Source organism: Engraulis encrasicolus, chromosome 14 (genome assembly GCF_034702125.1).
Source record: "Engraulis encrasicolus isolate BLACKSEA-1 chromosome 14, IST_EnEncr_1.0, whole genome shotgun sequence".
NCBI classification, from domain to species: domain Eukaryota; kingdom Metazoa; phylum Chordata; class Actinopteri; order Clupeiformes; family Engraulidae; genus Engraulis; species Engraulis encrasicolus.
The window spans coordinates 27532171-27549888 of record NC_085870.1 but is presented as its reverse complement, the minus strand read 5'-3'; the positions used below and the strand labels follow the sequence as shown (position 1 = coordinate 27549888).

The 17718-nt window shown below is 44.9% G+C and overlaps 1 protein-coding gene across 2 annotated transcripts in view; it reads left to right on the top strand.

Annotated features, from left to right (window-relative positions):
- bicd2 (bicaudal D homolog 2 (Drosophila)) overlaps positions 1-16313 on the top strand; it is a 41832-nt gene extending 25519 nt beyond the window's left edge. The window contains exons 3-12 of one of the 2 annotated variants that reach the window (XM_063215325.1): positions 417-569; positions 1913-2068; positions 5219-5497; positions 7651-7791; positions 8263-8496; positions 8842-9249; positions 9807-10022; positions 10400-10551; positions 11951-12233; positions 13821-16313. In XM_063215325.1, coding sequence (XP_063071395.1) covers positions 417-569; positions 1913-2068; positions 5219-5497; positions 7651-7791; positions 8263-8496; positions 8842-9249; positions 9807-10022; positions 10400-10551; positions 11951-12233; positions 13821-13823 — 2025 coding nt within the window. In that variant the 3' untranslated portion in view covers positions 13824-16313. Of the gene's footprint in view, positions 1-416; positions 570-1912; positions 2069-5218; positions 5498-7650; positions 7792-8262; positions 8497-8841; positions 9250-9806; positions 10023-10399; positions 10552-11950 lie in introns of both variants that reach the window. The other variant, XM_063215324.1, reaches the window with a different exon arrangement.
- Positions 16314-17718: the final 1405 nt, after the last annotated feature.

Genomic DNA, 17718 nt, shown 5'->3' with positions numbered 1-17718 from the left:
CCGAATCGATCCGGGGCATGGACGATCCAGATCCAGATCCGGCAAGTTCCAGAATCAATCCGGCAATTTTTTAAAGTTTCAATTACTTCCATGGATATTTCGGGAGCAAATGAATGTTAAATTAAATAAAAACACTTCAAAACATTGCAAGACTGATACAGACTGATACAGAAAACAGCCAACAAATTGTTGCTCAGTATCTGACTACTTGTATTTCCTCATCATGGCTGAACATTTGCTTTGCGTTCAGTAGAAATGTAATGCATTGTAGAATTGAATCGAATCGGATTGGATCTAATAGAATCGAATCGAATCGGATCTACTACCTCCCGAATCGTGATCGAATCGGATCGTGAGGGCAGTGCCGATCCACACCACTAGTAACAAGGCGTCGTATTTGTATGTTTGTTTTACAGAGTAACGAGATGGTGGAGCTCCAGAGGGCTCGTCTCCGTGACGACGTGCGAGAGTATAAGATCCGAGAGGCGCGGCTGCTGCAGGACTACACCGAGCTGGAGGAGGAGAACATCACACTGCAGAAACAAGTCTCACTGCTCAAGCAAGGACAGGTCAGTATTAGTGTAATATCACCCTACAGAAACAAGTCTCACTGCTCAACCAAGGACAGGTCAGTATTAGTGTAATATCACCCTACAGAAACAAGTCTCACTGCTCAAGCAAGGACAGGTCAGTATTAGTGTAATATCACCCTACAGAATCAAGTCTCACTGCTCAAGCAAGGACAGGTCAGTAATAATATCAAAAACGTGTCCCTGCTCAAACAAGGACAGATCAGTATTAATAAGCACAAGTCTCACTGCGCAAGCAAGTACAGATGTGTAGTAACATCATGCTGCAGAAACAAGCATCCCTGCTAAAGCAAGGACAGGTCTTTATTAATATAAGCAAGTCTCACTTCTCAAACAAGGACAGGTGAGTATTAGAAACAAGTCTCTCTACTAAACCAAGGGCAGGTCAGTATGTCCTCTAGTATTAGCCGACCTCTAGTCTGGCAGGGACATGTCAGTATTACATTACACAACATCACCCTGCAGAAACAAGTCTCACTGCTAAAGCAAGGACAGGTCAGTAGTAATATTAACAATGACAGGTCAGTATGAACCAAGTATTTGTGATCAAACAAGGACAGGTCAGTAGGACCTTTTCTAGGTTCTCTTTCGAACGTCGCTGGTAACATCACCCTGCAGAAACAAGCCTCAAGGTTAAAAGCAAGGACAGATCAATAACAGCCCCTTTCTGTCCCTAGAGCTTGAGGGTGTGAATAACAAGCTGCATTAGCTGGAGGAGTACCAGCTCTTCTCTCCATCCCCCCTCTCCATCCCTGTTATGTCTCCTCTGTCCTCACCTCCTCTCTCCCTCTCTCTCTCTCCCCATGGTTTGTCTGCTCTCTCCTCTCTCTAACCCCCTTCATATCCCTGTTGTGTCAGTCCTCTATCCTCTCTCTATCACCCCTCTCCTTCCCTGTTGGGTCTGTTCTGTTCCATTTCTGGTCTCTGTTCCCCCTCTCTATCCCCCTCAGTAACATTCCTCTAATGTGTTGCATTACGTATGTCTGTCCCGTCAACTGGAGGTTGAGGAGGGCCAGTAACATGCCTGTAATGTGTTTATAGTATTATGTCTGTCCTGTCAGCTGGAGTTTGTAACATGCCTGCAATGTGTTGTATTTTCTTATGTCTGCCTTCCTCAGTACCATGCCTTTAATGTGTTTTATTGTATTATATCTGTCCCGTCAGCTTGAGTTTGTAACATGCCTGTAATGTGTTGTATTTTCTTATGTCTGCCTTCCTCAGTAGTACCATGCCTTTAATGTGTTTTATTGTATTATGTCTGTCCCATCAGCTGGAGTTTGTAACATGCCTGTAATGTGTTGTATTATGTCTGCCTCGCTCAGGTGGAGTTTGAGGGTGTAAAGCATGAGCTGCGTCGCCTGGAGGAGGAGGGCCAGTACCTCAACAGCCAATTGGAGGAGGCGCTACGTCTGCGTGAGATCTGCGAGCGACAGCTAGCCGAGGCCCTGGAGACACTGAAGACAGAGCGTGAGCAGAAGGTGACAGTCACCACTATTTGATGATGATAATGATAATAACAACAACAACAACAACAACAACAACAACAACAGCAATACAAATAATAAATATAGCTGCAAGCAGCAATGCGGGGCCAAGCAGTAAAGTTGCCAAAGTCGCCACGGCAACAAAAGGAGCTGCAGCGCCCCCTTTGGCCCAAAATGTTGGCAATGTTGGTGTGCATTCCTCGGAGGGGAGTGTGATCACATGAACCAAGTTTAGTTTGAATCCATTGAAGAGCTGCCGAGATATGAGCTCACTTCCTGTTACCTGTTGGTGGCGCTAGAGAGTTTGAGCTTGGGGTCTGGATTTTTTTGTGGGAGGTCATGGGATGGACTAGTATGTTTGCAAAAAATTTTGAAAACAGAATTTGACAAACGATTGCTGAGGTATGACCTCACTTCCTGTTTCACCATTTTTACCACAATTTTGATTGGCTGTCACCCTCAAACGATAAGAGGTATCAAAAATTCTTTGAATACCCCAAAGCAAATCAGTGCCAAGATGAAGTGTTCCCTTTTGTAAGGCATTCTGACCAAAATTGTGGGACAAGTAGCATTTTTATTGAATTTCACAAAATTCAAAATGGCATACTTTTTTCTTCCAGTTGACATGAAGTCATATAGTGCGTTGGATTCGGCTTGGCCCAAGGATTCTAGTGATAGTATTATTTTCAAAATTAGGCATACGGTGTAAAAGCTACAGGCAAAAATGTAGCTAAAAATTTGACCTGTTGGTGGCGCTACAGAGTTTTAGCTGGGGGTATAATTTTCTTTGTGGTAGGTCAGAGCATGGACTACTATGTGTGTAAAAAATCCTAGCCTAATTCGACAAACGGTTGCTGAGATATGACCTCACTTCCTGTTTTGCCACTTTTACGACAATTTTGATTGGCTGTCACGGCTAAACGATTAAAGATATCTAATATTCCTTGAGACCCCATACAAACCTCAGTACAGAGATACAATATACCGAATTTCGGGCGAAATTATCAAAAATTGCGGGAAAAATAGCATTTTTATTGCATTTTTACAAAATTCAAAATGGCGGGAAAACTATCCAGGCAGAAAATGACGTCATAGGGTGCGTTGGATTCGTCGTGGCCCAAGGATTCCAGGGATATCAGGTTTATGAACATTGGCCCAGCGGTTCAAAAGTTACAAGCAGAAATGCACCTGCGACTTTCACCTGCTGGTGGCGCTAGAGTATTGGGGCTGGGGACCTATAACTCGCTGTGGGTAATGTTGATGCTGCCTCAAATATGTGTGCCAATTTACAGCATTTTTCTATGTATGGTTCTATGGGCTACCATAGACTTACAGTGAATTTTACAAAATTCAAAATGGCGGAATTTCCCTTCTGCGTTGACATAACTTCATATAGTGCGTTGAATTCGGCTTGACCCAAGGATTCTAGTGATAATTATATATTTTACATCGTGCATATGGTTTAAAAGCTACAGGCAAAAATGTAGCTTAAATTTTGACCTGCTGGTGGCGCTACAGAGTTTGAGCTGGGGTTCTGATTTTTATTGTGGTAGGTCATGGGATGGACTACTATGTGTGTACAAAATCCCTGCCCAATTCGACAAACGGTTGCTGAGATATGACCTCACTTCCTGTTTCGCCACGTTTACGACAATTTTGATTGGCTCTCACGGCTAAACGATAAAAGATATCCAATATTCCTGAAGACCCCATGTGTAGCTCAGTCCAGAGATACTATATACCGAATTTCGGGTGAATTGGTCAAAAATTGCCGAAAAAATAGCATTTTTATTGAATTTTACAAAATTCAAAATGGCGGGAAAACTATCCTGGCGGAAAATGACGTCATAGGGTGCGTTGGATTCGTCTTGGCCCAAGGAGTCCAGGGATACCAAGTTTATGAAAATCGGCCCAGCGGTTCAAAAGTTACAAGCAGAAATGTACCTGCAACTTTGACCTGCTGGTGGCGCTAGAGTGTTGGGACTGGGGACCTATAAATCGCTGTGGGTAATGCTGAGACTGTCCCTAATGTGTGTGCCAATTTACAGCATTTTCCTACCTACGGTTCTATGGGCTGCCATTGACTTGCTAAGGAGAATTATGGTGACATAATAATAATCGTAAGAATACCAGCTAACACTATAGGGGCCTTCGCCAGCTTCGCTGCTTGGCCCCTAATTAATTGTCTACACAACTGTGTATTCTTCTGCTGGTACTTATTTAACAATGTTGTGTGTTGTGTTTTGGCTGGCAGTAGACTACATCTGCAGTATGTCTACCTGCCACTTGCCTTTTGCTTTAGTTTTCTTAGGGACCATTAACCTATCTAGGGACTAAAGATGGAAATAATCTTATAGGCACTATTAATGGTATTAATATATGCAGTCTCTCTGTTGAATAAACTTTTAAACCTTCCAGCGACTTACAATCGAGGACATAATAATAACATACTACACTTGCAGACACAAAGTGTGAAGGAAACACACGATACACAAATACACAATAAGTGTTAAAAAAAGGGGCAGGACGGCAAGGCACTGTTCTTAGATAAATCCGCTTTATTGTAGGGGATAGTTCATATTTGAACTAAAATAATTAAAAAATACTGCCACTGCCAACATGTTTTGGCCCGCTACAGGGCCTTCATCGGGGCACAAGGTCACACTGCTTGATTCACCTTGTGCCCCGATGAAGGCCCTGTAGCGGGCTGAAACATGTTGGCAGTGGCAGTATTTTTTAATTAAGTTCAAATATGAACTAGACTCTACAATAAAGCGTTGTTTTATCTAAGAAGAGCGCCTTGCCGTCTTGCCCTTTTTTTGATATTTTCTACGTCTTGGCCAAAGAGCACCTTCTAACCACCACCAGTTTGACCACTTGAACGCCGCAGCCCTCCAGCCCTCTACTTTTTTACACAATAAGTGTTATTAGTATATGCTAATAAGTGGTATTATAATTTATGTTGTCTCTGTGTTAAATGAATACACTTTCAAACTTTCCAGCGACTTACAATCGAGGACGTAATGATAACATACTACTGATAACATAAATAATTGGTGTTGATAAATATGCCAATGAGTGCCATTAATATATGCTGTCTCTGTGTTAATTGAATAAACTTTCCTACGTTTCAAACGTTTCCAGGCGGCACTGCGGAAGGAGTTGACTCAGCACATGACGCTGGGCGACTCTCTCCTCGCTGTCTCGCTGGACGGCCTGAAGCTCACCGCCGCCGAGGAGCCCAACAACGACGACGACGTCATCCGCAGCTTCGAGAACGGACTGGCCAAGATGGCCGACAGCCACGCCGCGCTCGATAACCGCTCGTCCACGCCCAAGAAGCCCGCGCCCAGCCTGGTGGACGACCTGCTCAGCGAACTCAACATCTCCGAGATACAGAAACTCAAGCAGCAACTGCTACAGGTAAACACCACTGCCATGAAATAAATGATGGAAGTCCGCAACACTGTTAATGCTCCCAGTGATTTATTTGCACGACGTTTCGGACCTTCGTCCTTTTTCAAGTGCAACCTGAATGTCCGAAACGTCGTGCAAATAAATCACTGGGAGCATTAACAGTGTTGCGGACTTCTATCATTTATTTCAGTTACTCTATTTTGTCCAGCACCTGTACCACTGATGTGCGCACATTCTCTACCTTCTTAAACACCACTGCCATGCCATCCATTGCATTACATTGCTTTACATTACGCTGATGTTTTTTTATCTGAAGTTATTTACAGGATATCAGTTACAGTCCCTGGAAAAATTGTGGGATGACTAGCTCAAGGGCTCTTCAGTCATACATAGAGGTAAAGGTTCGATTCGAACCTGCAATCCCCTGAACCTACGACCACCTCCCTAACCACTAGGGTACATCTGCCTCATCCATGTGGTATCTTTTAGCTCACACGTGTAGCCAGGAAGGTCCTTGATCGCATCATTGATTCTCTGCTGCATTTTCGCCAGGATGCCATTGTAAAAGAGATTATTAATCTCAATGGGTCTTTTCCTGGTTAAATAAAGGTTAAACTAAAAGATTAGCTACCAGCTACTACTAGAGGTAATCAACAGTGTCTCTGCCACAGCATTTATAGTACTGCTAAGCCCCATTCACAAAACTGAATTGAACTCCTGATGCACCAAATCCACTGTGCAGCCATCCACCTCACGGCTGGATCATGGCACACCACTTGCTTTAGGTTGATGAATATTCAATAGTTGGTGGATGATTAAAAGGCTCCTTTGCAGCATAGTGTCCTATTAAATAGCCAATTCTCCAGGAAGCAACAGGGAAGTGTTACATTTGATATCTTTATGACATCCGGTAAGGATATGATTTTGTAACATTTCTGTTATTACACCTCATCAAATCTTGACCGAAAGTGACTGCCGTGAATTGGGTCAAATAGACAATGGTTAACAAATTGCGGATTGCCTGGAAGGTGTGTGTTGTGCACAGCACCACGTGTTTATAAAAGTTTTTGATGTCACGGAGACTGATAATGTCAAGGGCATACGTAGTTAACTGAAAGGGCAAGCAAGTTGTTGTTCTTTAGTCGTCATTTTGGGGCTGGTGCCTGTCTCCCTGCATAAGCAGAGAATGAAAAAGTGGATATGTGTTATGTCAGCCTAGGTGCCTCTACTGTCTGCCATCACTCTTAATCAACTAGTTGATGTTGAAATACAGTGATTGTGTGTGTTATATAGCACAAGGTGGTCCTGGTATTGATGATGTGATGCAACCTCGTGTCCTCACCGAGATGAAGTGTGAATCTGTGAAGATAGCTCTGCCGTCCACCAACACTCCTAGCGTAGCTAGCTAGCTGCTAATCTTGCCTCTTACCTGCTCCCCATCTCACATGTGCTGTGTGAGAAGGTGACTCCGTTGTCGTTAATGTGTTTGTTGATGTGTTCGTGTAATCTTGCCACCTACTTGAGGTGACTCTGACGTTCATTCAAACTGTTTGTTGGTGTTGGTGTGTCACTGTCTCACCTGTTCCCTACTGACCAGGTGGTGGAGCGTGGCAAGGTGACCCTACTATCGAGCAACACTCTTAATCACCTGGTGGATGCCTTAGCGTAATCTTGCCTCCTATTGGTTTGTTGATATACGGTATCATTGACTCTCCACCTGTCTCCCGCTCTACAGTGTGTGGAGCGTGAGAATCAGCACTTTTAACCCACTTGATGCCAATGACGCTTAAGCTTGACTTTTTGGGTCCTAACACTCAGGACCAATTATGCTGAAGCACGTCAATTTAGGTTGTTTTTTAGTCTGGTGTTTTTTCATGGTATGGTGTTGAATTAAAAAAAAATTGGGTTTTGAAAAAACACCCAAAATGCTGAGAATGCTCTGACCCTGCTGGGTTTTATGATTAAAAAATGGCTTGGCATTCAATGAATTCATCAGTTTGTTGATGCCACTGATGTGTCAGTCTCTCCTGTCCTCTTCTTCTAGTCAGTTTGTTGATGCTGCATATTGTAATCGTCTCACCTTATAACTCTCCTATCTCCTATGTCCTCCTCCTCCTCCTCTCCTGTTCCTCCTCCGCTCCTCTCCTGTTCTCCTCCAGGTGGAGCGTGAGAAGGTGGCCCTGCTAACCACTCTGCAGGAGGCCCAGAAGCAGCTGGAGGGGGCGCGCGGGGCGCTAGCGGAGCAGCAGGAGGCTAACGGACGCCTGCACCAGGACCTGGGGGCCATGAGGAGACTGCAGGTCAATGTTACTCTTTAGAATTAGTAATGTAATACCATGAGGATATTTTGTTCTCATCATTTAATTAGCAACGTTTGTCAGTCAACGTTTGTCAAAAGATGTCAGTATGGGAGGGTCATGCATTTTTTTGACGATGTTGTGGGGAGGGTTGACAAAGTTTAGAAGCTCGCTAGAGGAGGGTCATGGAAAATTTGACAACCAAGGCAAGGGTGAAATTCTTCCGAAGACCGAGAAAATAAAGAATTTCATAGTCATGTAATACCATTAGGAGACTGCAGGTTACTATGATACTATATTATACTTTTTATTTTTCGTAATGTCAAGATTGTGTAGTGTGTCTGCAAAGCACATTGAGCTGCCTTGTTCTATGGAATATAGATTTCAAAATTATATATTATATAGTATCCTGTATTAAATTGTTAAATGTATATCTAATAAATAATTAATAACACTTCTGGTCTTACCCTGCAGGCCAGTAAGGAGCGCCACTCGGCCCTGGATAGCGAGCGTGAGCGTGACAGCCGCGAGGACGGGGACGGCGACTACTACGAGCTGGACATCCACGGGCCCGAGATCCTGCGCTGCAAATACGAGGTGGCCGTCAGCGAGGCCGGCGAGCTCCGAGCCGAACTCAAGACCCTGAAGGAGGAGCAGCAGGAGCAGACCACCCAGACACAGCAGGAGCGCAGCAGGCTGGAGGCACAGGTATACTGTATAGAGGACACACACACACACACACACACACACACACACACACACACACACACACACACACACACACACACACACACACACACACACACACACACACACACACACACACACACATACACAGCCAGGACTCTGGACTGCATGTCTGTGTGTCAGTGCAGGTGCTATTACTATGACTAAAACTATAAAAACTAGCTATACAAAGTAACTAACATACCAAGTCTATGCCTGCATATTGCTATGCTTGAACACATACTCTTTCTATGCCTGCGTGTGTCAGTGCAGGTGCTATTATTATGCTTCAACACGTACTAACTCTATGTTTGTGTGTCTGTGCAGGTGCGTGACTTGAGCAGCCAGCTGGCGTCGCTAGAGAGCGTGAGTCGCGAGGATCGGGATCGTGCGACGCGTCTGGAGAAGGAGCTGAGGGAGACGAGCGCGGCGGCAGGCGAGTCGCAGGGCAGCTTGAGCGTGGCCCAGGACGAGCTGGTGGCCTTCAGCGAGGAGCTGGCCAACCTCTACCACCACGTCTGCATGTGCAACAACGAGACCCCCCAGCGTGTCATGCTCGACTTCTACAAGGAGGGCAAGGCCGGGCCCGTTACCACCACTACCACCACCAGCGGCAGCGGTATCCTCACCAACGGGGCCCGCACCTCCCCTCCTCCCCCCACCTCCACTACCCATGTGACATCATCCGGCCACATGACAGACGGCCGTAAGGAGCCCATGGACATCTACAACCAGGTGCTTACTCCACATTTATACAGTATTTAGATCTGGTCAAAATATCTGATTGGAGGAGATGCATTCTACACAATCTACAGTGCATACGGAAATAATTCTCAGTGATTTCTTAATTTTCTATTTTTAATAAATGAAAAATGTAGGTAAAAATCACATTTTCATAATCGGGTATTGTGTGTAGAATTTTGAGGCAATAGACTAATCTAATACTATTTGGAATGAGACTATTTGGAATGTGGCAAAAGTGAACCGCTGTGAATACTTCCCGGGTATGTTCCTTTACAGTAGTCCTGCTTCCAGAGTAAGAATTAGGATGTGTGGGCTGGAGATCGGATGCTTGTGATCTGGCTAAATCTTTGCTGGAAACACTCAACAAGCATAATAACAACATTGCTATGAAATAAGTCTTCAGTGACAGATTAAGACTTTGTCATTACCATTTTGGTAACAAGGAACTTATAAAAGCGGCCCAACAGTAAAAAAAAAAAAAAAAAAAAAGCATTAAAAGGTTTCATTACCTTCTCTGTAACTTTTCTTTTCCCCCTCCTCTCCACCAGGTGGCGATCATCCGTGACCAGATCCGTCACCTGCAGCAGGCTGTGGACCGCAGCACGGAGCTGTCCCGCCAGCGGGTGGCGTCCCTGGAGCTGTCGGCCGTCCCCGATAAGGACAAGGAGGCCTGCATGGAGGAGATCCTGAAACTCAAGTCCCTCCTCAGCACCAAGAGGGAGCAGATCGCAACACTGAGGACTGTACTCAAGGCTAACAAGCAGGTATGAACAGTATACACATATAACTACTGTAATGTAACTTTGTTATAACTTTACTAAGTTAGCTATAGAGCCACCCACAGGACCGTGCTCAAGGCTAACAAGCAGGTATGAACACATTATTACTGTACTATAACTTAACATAATGATAAAGCCACTTTCAGGACTGTGCTCAAAGCTATCAAACAGGTGAACTACAGGCCTAATACCTACCACAGATCTAATACCTACTACACATGATACTACTTTTGTAATAGCAGTGCTTAGGATCGTGCTCAAAGAGTTCGGCACACACATTACGTTTAAAGGTACAGTATACAGAGTCAGCAATCATAGGTATATTTTCATTCATCCGTGTGTGTGTTCTCCTGTGTGTTCAGACAGCAGAGGTGGCCCTGGCCAACCTGAAGAGTAAGTACGATAACGAGAAGGCCATGGTGACGGAAACCATGATGAAGCTGAGGAACGAACTCAAGGCCCTCAAGGAGGACGCGGCCACCTTCTCTTCACTGCGCGCCATGTTCGCCACGCGGTATGGAGACACACACACACACACACACACACACACACACACACACACACACACACACACACACACACACACACACACACACACACACACACACATACATATTAGTACAAAGCCAGATGTTACGGCAAAGCCAGTGCTACCAAAGGTTACACACTAATACAATATGTTATAACATGTTTTCCACTCCGTATACTGTACAATCACACACAAGCACACACACTCATGTCAAAACCATGCATACATTGGCACACATCAGCATTTACACTAATATACTAATATAATGCGTATATAATGCTAATATAATGCTTACTGTAAATATGCACATTAATATCCACTATCTCCTCAGACCACTGCAAATTCACTGTACCATTCGGTGTATGTCGTAAGTGCTGTTTTGATTCCTCCCTGGTGGGGTCGTCCTCAGGGGATGTGGCAGTGTAGATGGGGGATGACAACGGAGGTGTGACGTTGATACCAACCACCGTCTTACACCCAGCTCCTCAATATATGACATTGTCACCACGCTTCAATATATTAGAGTTTGACAACAGAGATGGCCAAATAAAAGTAGAAGTAAATGTATGGTGTTCAACACTAGCACATAGCATTTGCATCAGTTATTCCATTGTACCTAATGAGATGACTAGACATTGTTGATACTGAAAAATACTAAAAACCATTTGATCCATCTCTGTAGTTACTGTAGAAAATGTACTCAGTTAAGTTATTTGTGTTAGAAGGAAATTATGGCAAGGTTTGTTTTTTACTTCTACTTTTACTTTGGTCACCTGCTCTGAATGACTCCAAAAGTTCCCCCTTTGGGTCACATCATGAGGCAAAGATATCCCCCCATAGTGACGCAAAAGGCCACCATTGTGACAAACATGTTACAGTGAGGGAAAGGGTTAGGTCTGCTGCATTGTGATGTGATGCAAAAGGCTTTGGCGTCAAACATTGAGGCCTGGTCATATATTGACATGTTGGATATGAGACTAGTTTTGACTGTGCGGTTATGGCTGGAAAATGCATTACTCCGAAATAATAATATTTCTTATTACTCGTGTGTTTTAATATTCCCGGCAGCTCTGCGTGTGGAATTAACCACAACTAACCAACTAAAACTGTGATTGGGAAAAATATTTAGCACACAACAGCAGTTAGATCACTATTGCTGTGCAGTCATACACAGATAAATATCTAACAGATAGCCACATCTTCATTATCCTGTGCTGCTAGTTAAAATGATCAAATGTTCATACGTCAGTTTTGTTGAAAATGACTTGACTAATTTTCTCTCTTGGTGTGTGTGTGTGCGTGCGTGCTTGTGTGTGCGTGCATGTGTGTGTGTGTGTGCTCCCAATGTGTGTGTGTGTGTGTCTGTGTGCCCTCTCCTCCACAGCTGTGACGAGTACGTGACCCAGCTGGACGACATGCAGCGTCAGCTGGCGGCGGCGGAGGACGAGAAGAAGACCCTGAACTCGCTCCTCCGCATGGCCATCCAGCAGAAGCTGGCCCTCACCCAGCGCCTGGAGGACCTGGAGTTCGACCACGAGCAGTCGCGGCGCACCAGCGCGGGGGGCGGCGGCCAGGGCAAAGGATCCGCCCCGGGCCGCAGGAAAGGGCCCTCCTCCTCCTCCTCCTCCGGCAACTCCGCCTCCCACTCCGCCCACTCCAGCCCCCACGTAAGTCCGCGGATGGCCTGCAGGGGCCGCCCTCTGCCCCGCGGAATCTCGGGGCCGCCCATGGTCTTCTGCAGCGAGAAGTATAAGATCGTCTGCGACCTGAACCCTCTCTCTACCCCTTAACCTCTTCCCCACTCCCTAAAACCCCCTCACCCCTCACTCATCCTCACACGTCATCACTAGCACCTCTCATCCATTCATTCATCCATCCATCCATCCATTCGCCCCCGTATACTACAGTCCTCGCTTGGTCATCATGGCTCCAATAACCTGCATCCGCTTCCCCGCCCAGCTAACCCACATCGCATCGCCACGCCACTCCACGCCACTCTGCTCCACTCTGCTCCACCCTAGTGTGGGGCTGGACTAGAGAGAAGGCTTACAGGCTTGGGGACGCCTGCGCTGCGCTGCGCTGCATTGCATGCGGTTTGAACTCAGAGCTGTTGAGGCTTTACTGTACTTCAGAGGGAGCTGGCCGTGGATGCAGACCAGTGCATGTTTGAGTCTGCCTCCAATCCTGCTTCAAAAGCTCTACCTGCATCACCACCACCACCACCACTCTGTCTGTTCTCTGGCTTCACTGTCTTCAAAGCAGGGCTACGTGTGTGTTTTCGTTTTGTTTGTGGTGTTTTCCATGTAAAAGGTGTGTCTGCACCTCCTGTCTTCGGGGTGGGATAGGAGGGCAAGGCAGGGCACGGCCTTTATTGGCTAGATTCTGGAATATACTTGCTTCTCACCAGTGCGTGTGGGTGTGCATGAACGCTGTCACGCTGCATAGTCAGAGTTCATTTGCTTATAGTCAGTCATGCGTGTCCGTGTGAAATAACGTAACATGACAATGAGATCCATTGAGTTGGGGCATTCGTGCGAATGCAGCCGCCACCATGTTGGATGAACTTTACCAGTTCAAGCTTTTATATAGTCGATAGTAGTAGTTCGCTCATCAGTAGGACCTACAGTTATTGCATGGTATGGCATGGCAGCAAGTGCATACAGTATATACATAGACTTGAAGTTGTGTCCACGTACACTTGGTCAAACAGCAAGTATATTCTAATAGCCTTTGACGTGTGTGTATAACATTGATGTCTACAGTCGTTCCTCCCACCTATCAACTCACGTGTAGCCTCCTTAAACAGTCTTGCATGCTGGTAGTGGCTCCTCTTTCTGACCCGGACCTGTTGGGTGGACATCTGCCGTATATACCCATGTGTCACCTCTCTGTTGGGTACACGGCTGTGTCCCGTGTCACACTGTCTCACCTCTGCACGCACAGCCCTGTCCTGTCCTGTCCTGTCCTGTCCTGTCCCGGGGTGCATTTCTCGAAACCATAGTTGCTAACGACGTTAGCTAATTTGTTGTTTGCAGTGCAATTTCCCATTGAGAACTACCCAAGTTGCTAACTGGCTAACAACTACGCTTTTGAGAAACGCACCCCTTGTCTCGTCCTGTCCTGTTGTCCTCGTCCTGTCCAGTCTCTCACTGCGCTCTCTCTGTACATTCCTGTGAATAAATGAAATTGCATCTGTCTGTAGTGTAGCCAGGTGTTGACATCTTGTGTTTTTGTATCTTTTGGTTTGTTTGCAGTAACATAGATGAGATGTTGTGATTTCCCCCTGACGGTTGGTGAGAGCCCTGATTCCCGAATCTGATCCCCGATTGATTCCCGATTCCCGAATCCTGCCGGGCGGCTCGGCGCTTCCTCAAGTAGAGCCATCAGTAGAGCCTTCCCTCTCATCACTATAGCTCCTCCTCCTCCTCCTCAGCGCTCGCTGTTCCCAACAACCAATCAAGCACATTGTATACACTCAATGCTAATATACTATACACACACATACACACATTTATACACACACACACACACACACACACACACACACAAACACACAAATTGAACGACATGCAGATCCGAACTGTATTTGTAATCCTCCTAAATCCTCTATTGAGTCCTGGGCTATGTCGGTCCAGGCAGTGGGCGTAGTGTCCTGTTGAGAGCTCGGTAGGAAGCTTTGGGGTCCCCAGGCGTCTGGAAAAGTCCACTCTGCTCTCCAGCCCTGGCCCCTCAGTGTTTGCTCTTCATGTGTGCATTATCCACATTCATTCTTCTGTTACCTTTTTATGATTTTGTTTGTTTTTTTTAATGTTTTTTTTGTTGCATCGTTCCTCAAATGTTACCGCACTTTTTCATGTACATGTGCCCCTCTCGCAACTCCCGCCTAGGCAAGACGTTCCATGCGGCTCACTAACGTTCTAGTTAATATTTATAGATGACACTCAACGGCATTGACACAAACACAACTAAAATATCTATGAATAGTAATATTAATTTGACGTATGTCGATGGCCGACCTCTTGAGTGCGTCTGGATTTCATGTTATTGGCCTTTAAAGGAGCCGTCGTGGAGGAGCCCTGCAGAAGACAAGACAAGGGGGCGTGGCCAGTAGCCGTGGGTTGTGGGTGGGGCTGTGTATGATGGTTCTGATTCGCTCATTATCGAGTCCTTGAGCTTCTGTTTTTTTTTGTTTGTCATATGTAATAGGAACAGTTTTTTTATCATATAATATATGTATGATTGTTTGGTGTTTTAATAACATTTTTTGCATGTTGAACTGCCATTTTATGAACAGAATCCAGGGAGAGCAAACAGAAAAAAATACGTATGTATGTCTGACTCTTCATCTTTCCTCTGTAACCACCAGTTTATCCTAGCAATGTACTTCACTGGGCCCTGGGGTTAGCCTATTGAGAAGGGGCCAACAGACGGAATAGTTTCACTACAAGCACAACCACAAAGACCCACGCGGGAATAGTATATTTGAATATATACGTATACACGTGTTCTCTTTCCATCATGTTGGTCCTTTTTCTTTTGCTTTCTCTTCTTCTGTACCAGTAGTACACCATGAGTGCCTTTTATTTCTTCAGAAATAAGTTGCTTTTTTGTTTTCTGTTCATTAACCAGAAAGGAAGAAACCACCCCGTTTTTGTGAGGTAGTTTTAACTGGAGTATTGAGGTGATGGCTGTTTGTATTGAAGTCTACGTATAGACCTGTCCCCTCTTGCTAGCATGCATGCATGTGCTACACGTAGCAGCAGCTGCTGGCCTCCTGTGGTAAATATAAAACCTGATCTTATTTATGCTGTTTAAAGCTAAGCTAATGTGACTTGTAAGGAACACAAGAGACACAGTAAAACGTTAGAGCAATTAATGCAGACGGGCGTAATACTGCAACAAGCATTTACTGAGCGTCTTGTAACCTTTGTATTATTTTTTTTTTGATGGCCATGTGATGTGTGTAGCAGTACTGAGGAGACATTTAGTTTCTTTTCCTTTTTAATGTTTTTTTAATATAATCATTTTATATGTGGTAAAAAAGAGTATTGGAAAAAAAACTGATCAATGGAGAAAAAAAAGTCCTCTCTCAACAAGTCTGTTGTGCCATTTCACACCTTCAGTTTGTTGAGGCATTGAAATGTTTCAATATTGTCAGGGGGTTCCTTTTAAAGTATATAATATATATAATAAGAAATTATATATGTTATATATACAAACAAGAAATTTTAAGTGCAATTTAACTGCTGTATCAGGTGTCTAATTCAATGTTCTCTATTGCTTGAAGCATAGTGGGGATCAATTGGCCTATTGAGGGATAGCTGTGCCCATTTTTATACTGCAATATTTTGTCACAGTTTTATATCTTTATATGGAATAACTTCACCTGTCTGACCATATTTATTGATAACGATATTAAGCAGCTCAGTGTTATTAACGTGCATTATGATAGTGGCATAGGGAATGCCAGTCTCTTCAGATGCACCTGTGTGTTCAGGTGTCCTGTACACGTACCTATGCGAGGCCTGTACGGTAGGAGCACACCATTTTAACGTTCGGCTTTTGGCTATACTGACATGTCACATCATGACATTTTATTATTATTATTAGTGGTGGGTTTCACTGTCTCTTCTCCGGGGAGGGCTACTGTGTCTCACCATTTGTACTATGAGGACTTTTAGCTTGTGGTAAAGCTCCTGTGTGTTAAGGTGCTCATTATTATGGCCAAATAAACCTAATTGAAAAGTCAACTTCTTCATCTTGTCTGTATTTCTTGATTTTTGTCTGTCTCATACCTCTATGGTTAACTCTTCCCCACTTGTTCACACACACTTTTTCACTGTTTGTCTTTCTGGTTATCTATCACCATTTGGCTCTGTTGCACACTTACATACAATTTCCCTTCCTCTCTGTCTGGTTCTTCTCTGCATAACCTCTCCATTCAGCAGTACACTAATTCTCTGATCCGGTCAGGTGTTCTAACAACATCACCTAAATGTCCTGTCAGTGGTCACTGGACCACAGACTCTTGGTGTGCAGTTGTACTCGTTGTGATCCCCTTTCACCTCTCTGTGTCCCATTCATCCCTATTTGAGGCTGCAACAGGTTACCGGAGCCAGATTAGCGTCTTGCTGCCTGGTTAATTCAACTCAACTCAACTGAACTCAGGTGCTGGATTAGAGAGCAGGCCTACTCCCCACTGTGTATGTGGATTATAAGACTAGGCCTGCTCTCCAGCTGTGTATGTGGATTTGGAGACTAGGCCTACCGCCCACTGAGAATACTGGACAGGGAAGCCACCAGGGGGGGCAAAGGGTCAGTTGTCCCGGGCATAGGGGTAGAGGGGACCCAGAATTGGATAGCCATTACATTGTATGTACCGGTAATGGGGAGGGGGACCCTTTTGATGACTTTGTTACGCGACATGCTACATTTTGAGATTAGGCCTACTCCCCTCTGTGTAAACTGGATTTAGAGACTACCGGTTGGCCTGCTCCCTACTGTGGATGCTGGATTGGGAGCACGTGTGTACTTGTTTCAATGCATATGGCGTATTAATTACGCACTGAAACGTAGTGCACAAGTGCACCACCTGAGACACAGCATAGGTCTACTGCTTACTCCTGTTCCCTATGCTGCTTCATTATCTGATGCCATCCTAATCAAGGCTGGATTAACGCACAGGCTAGATACGGATGCAGCCTACGGGCCACCAACAGCCAGGGCCCCCCTAATCTGTCAAGGGGACCAATTTTTCTGAATGGTAGATGCTGATGCAGGATTGAAAAAACGAATCTCTTGGAACTACTCTTCTCTAGTTAGCAGACTTAAGTTATAACTCAAAGTGATTACACTGTTTATGTAATTTTGTCATGATTTTTGCAACCTGGCCCCGGGCCATCTTAATCCGGCCCTGATCCTAATACTGTACCGGGAATAATGGAGGGGACTTGTCAGGCCATTCCCTGCACTTCTTAACAAGGCCCACAAGAGGTCCCTTGTCACCTGTCATACGTTTATTCCACACATCCAAACAACACACTGAGCTGTGAGTAATGCCTGGAACACTTCAACAGACATGAACAGGACAAAGCATGCTGATTTCCACTATGATGATAGTTTCATATTGGATTTGGATATTATCTGAAAAAT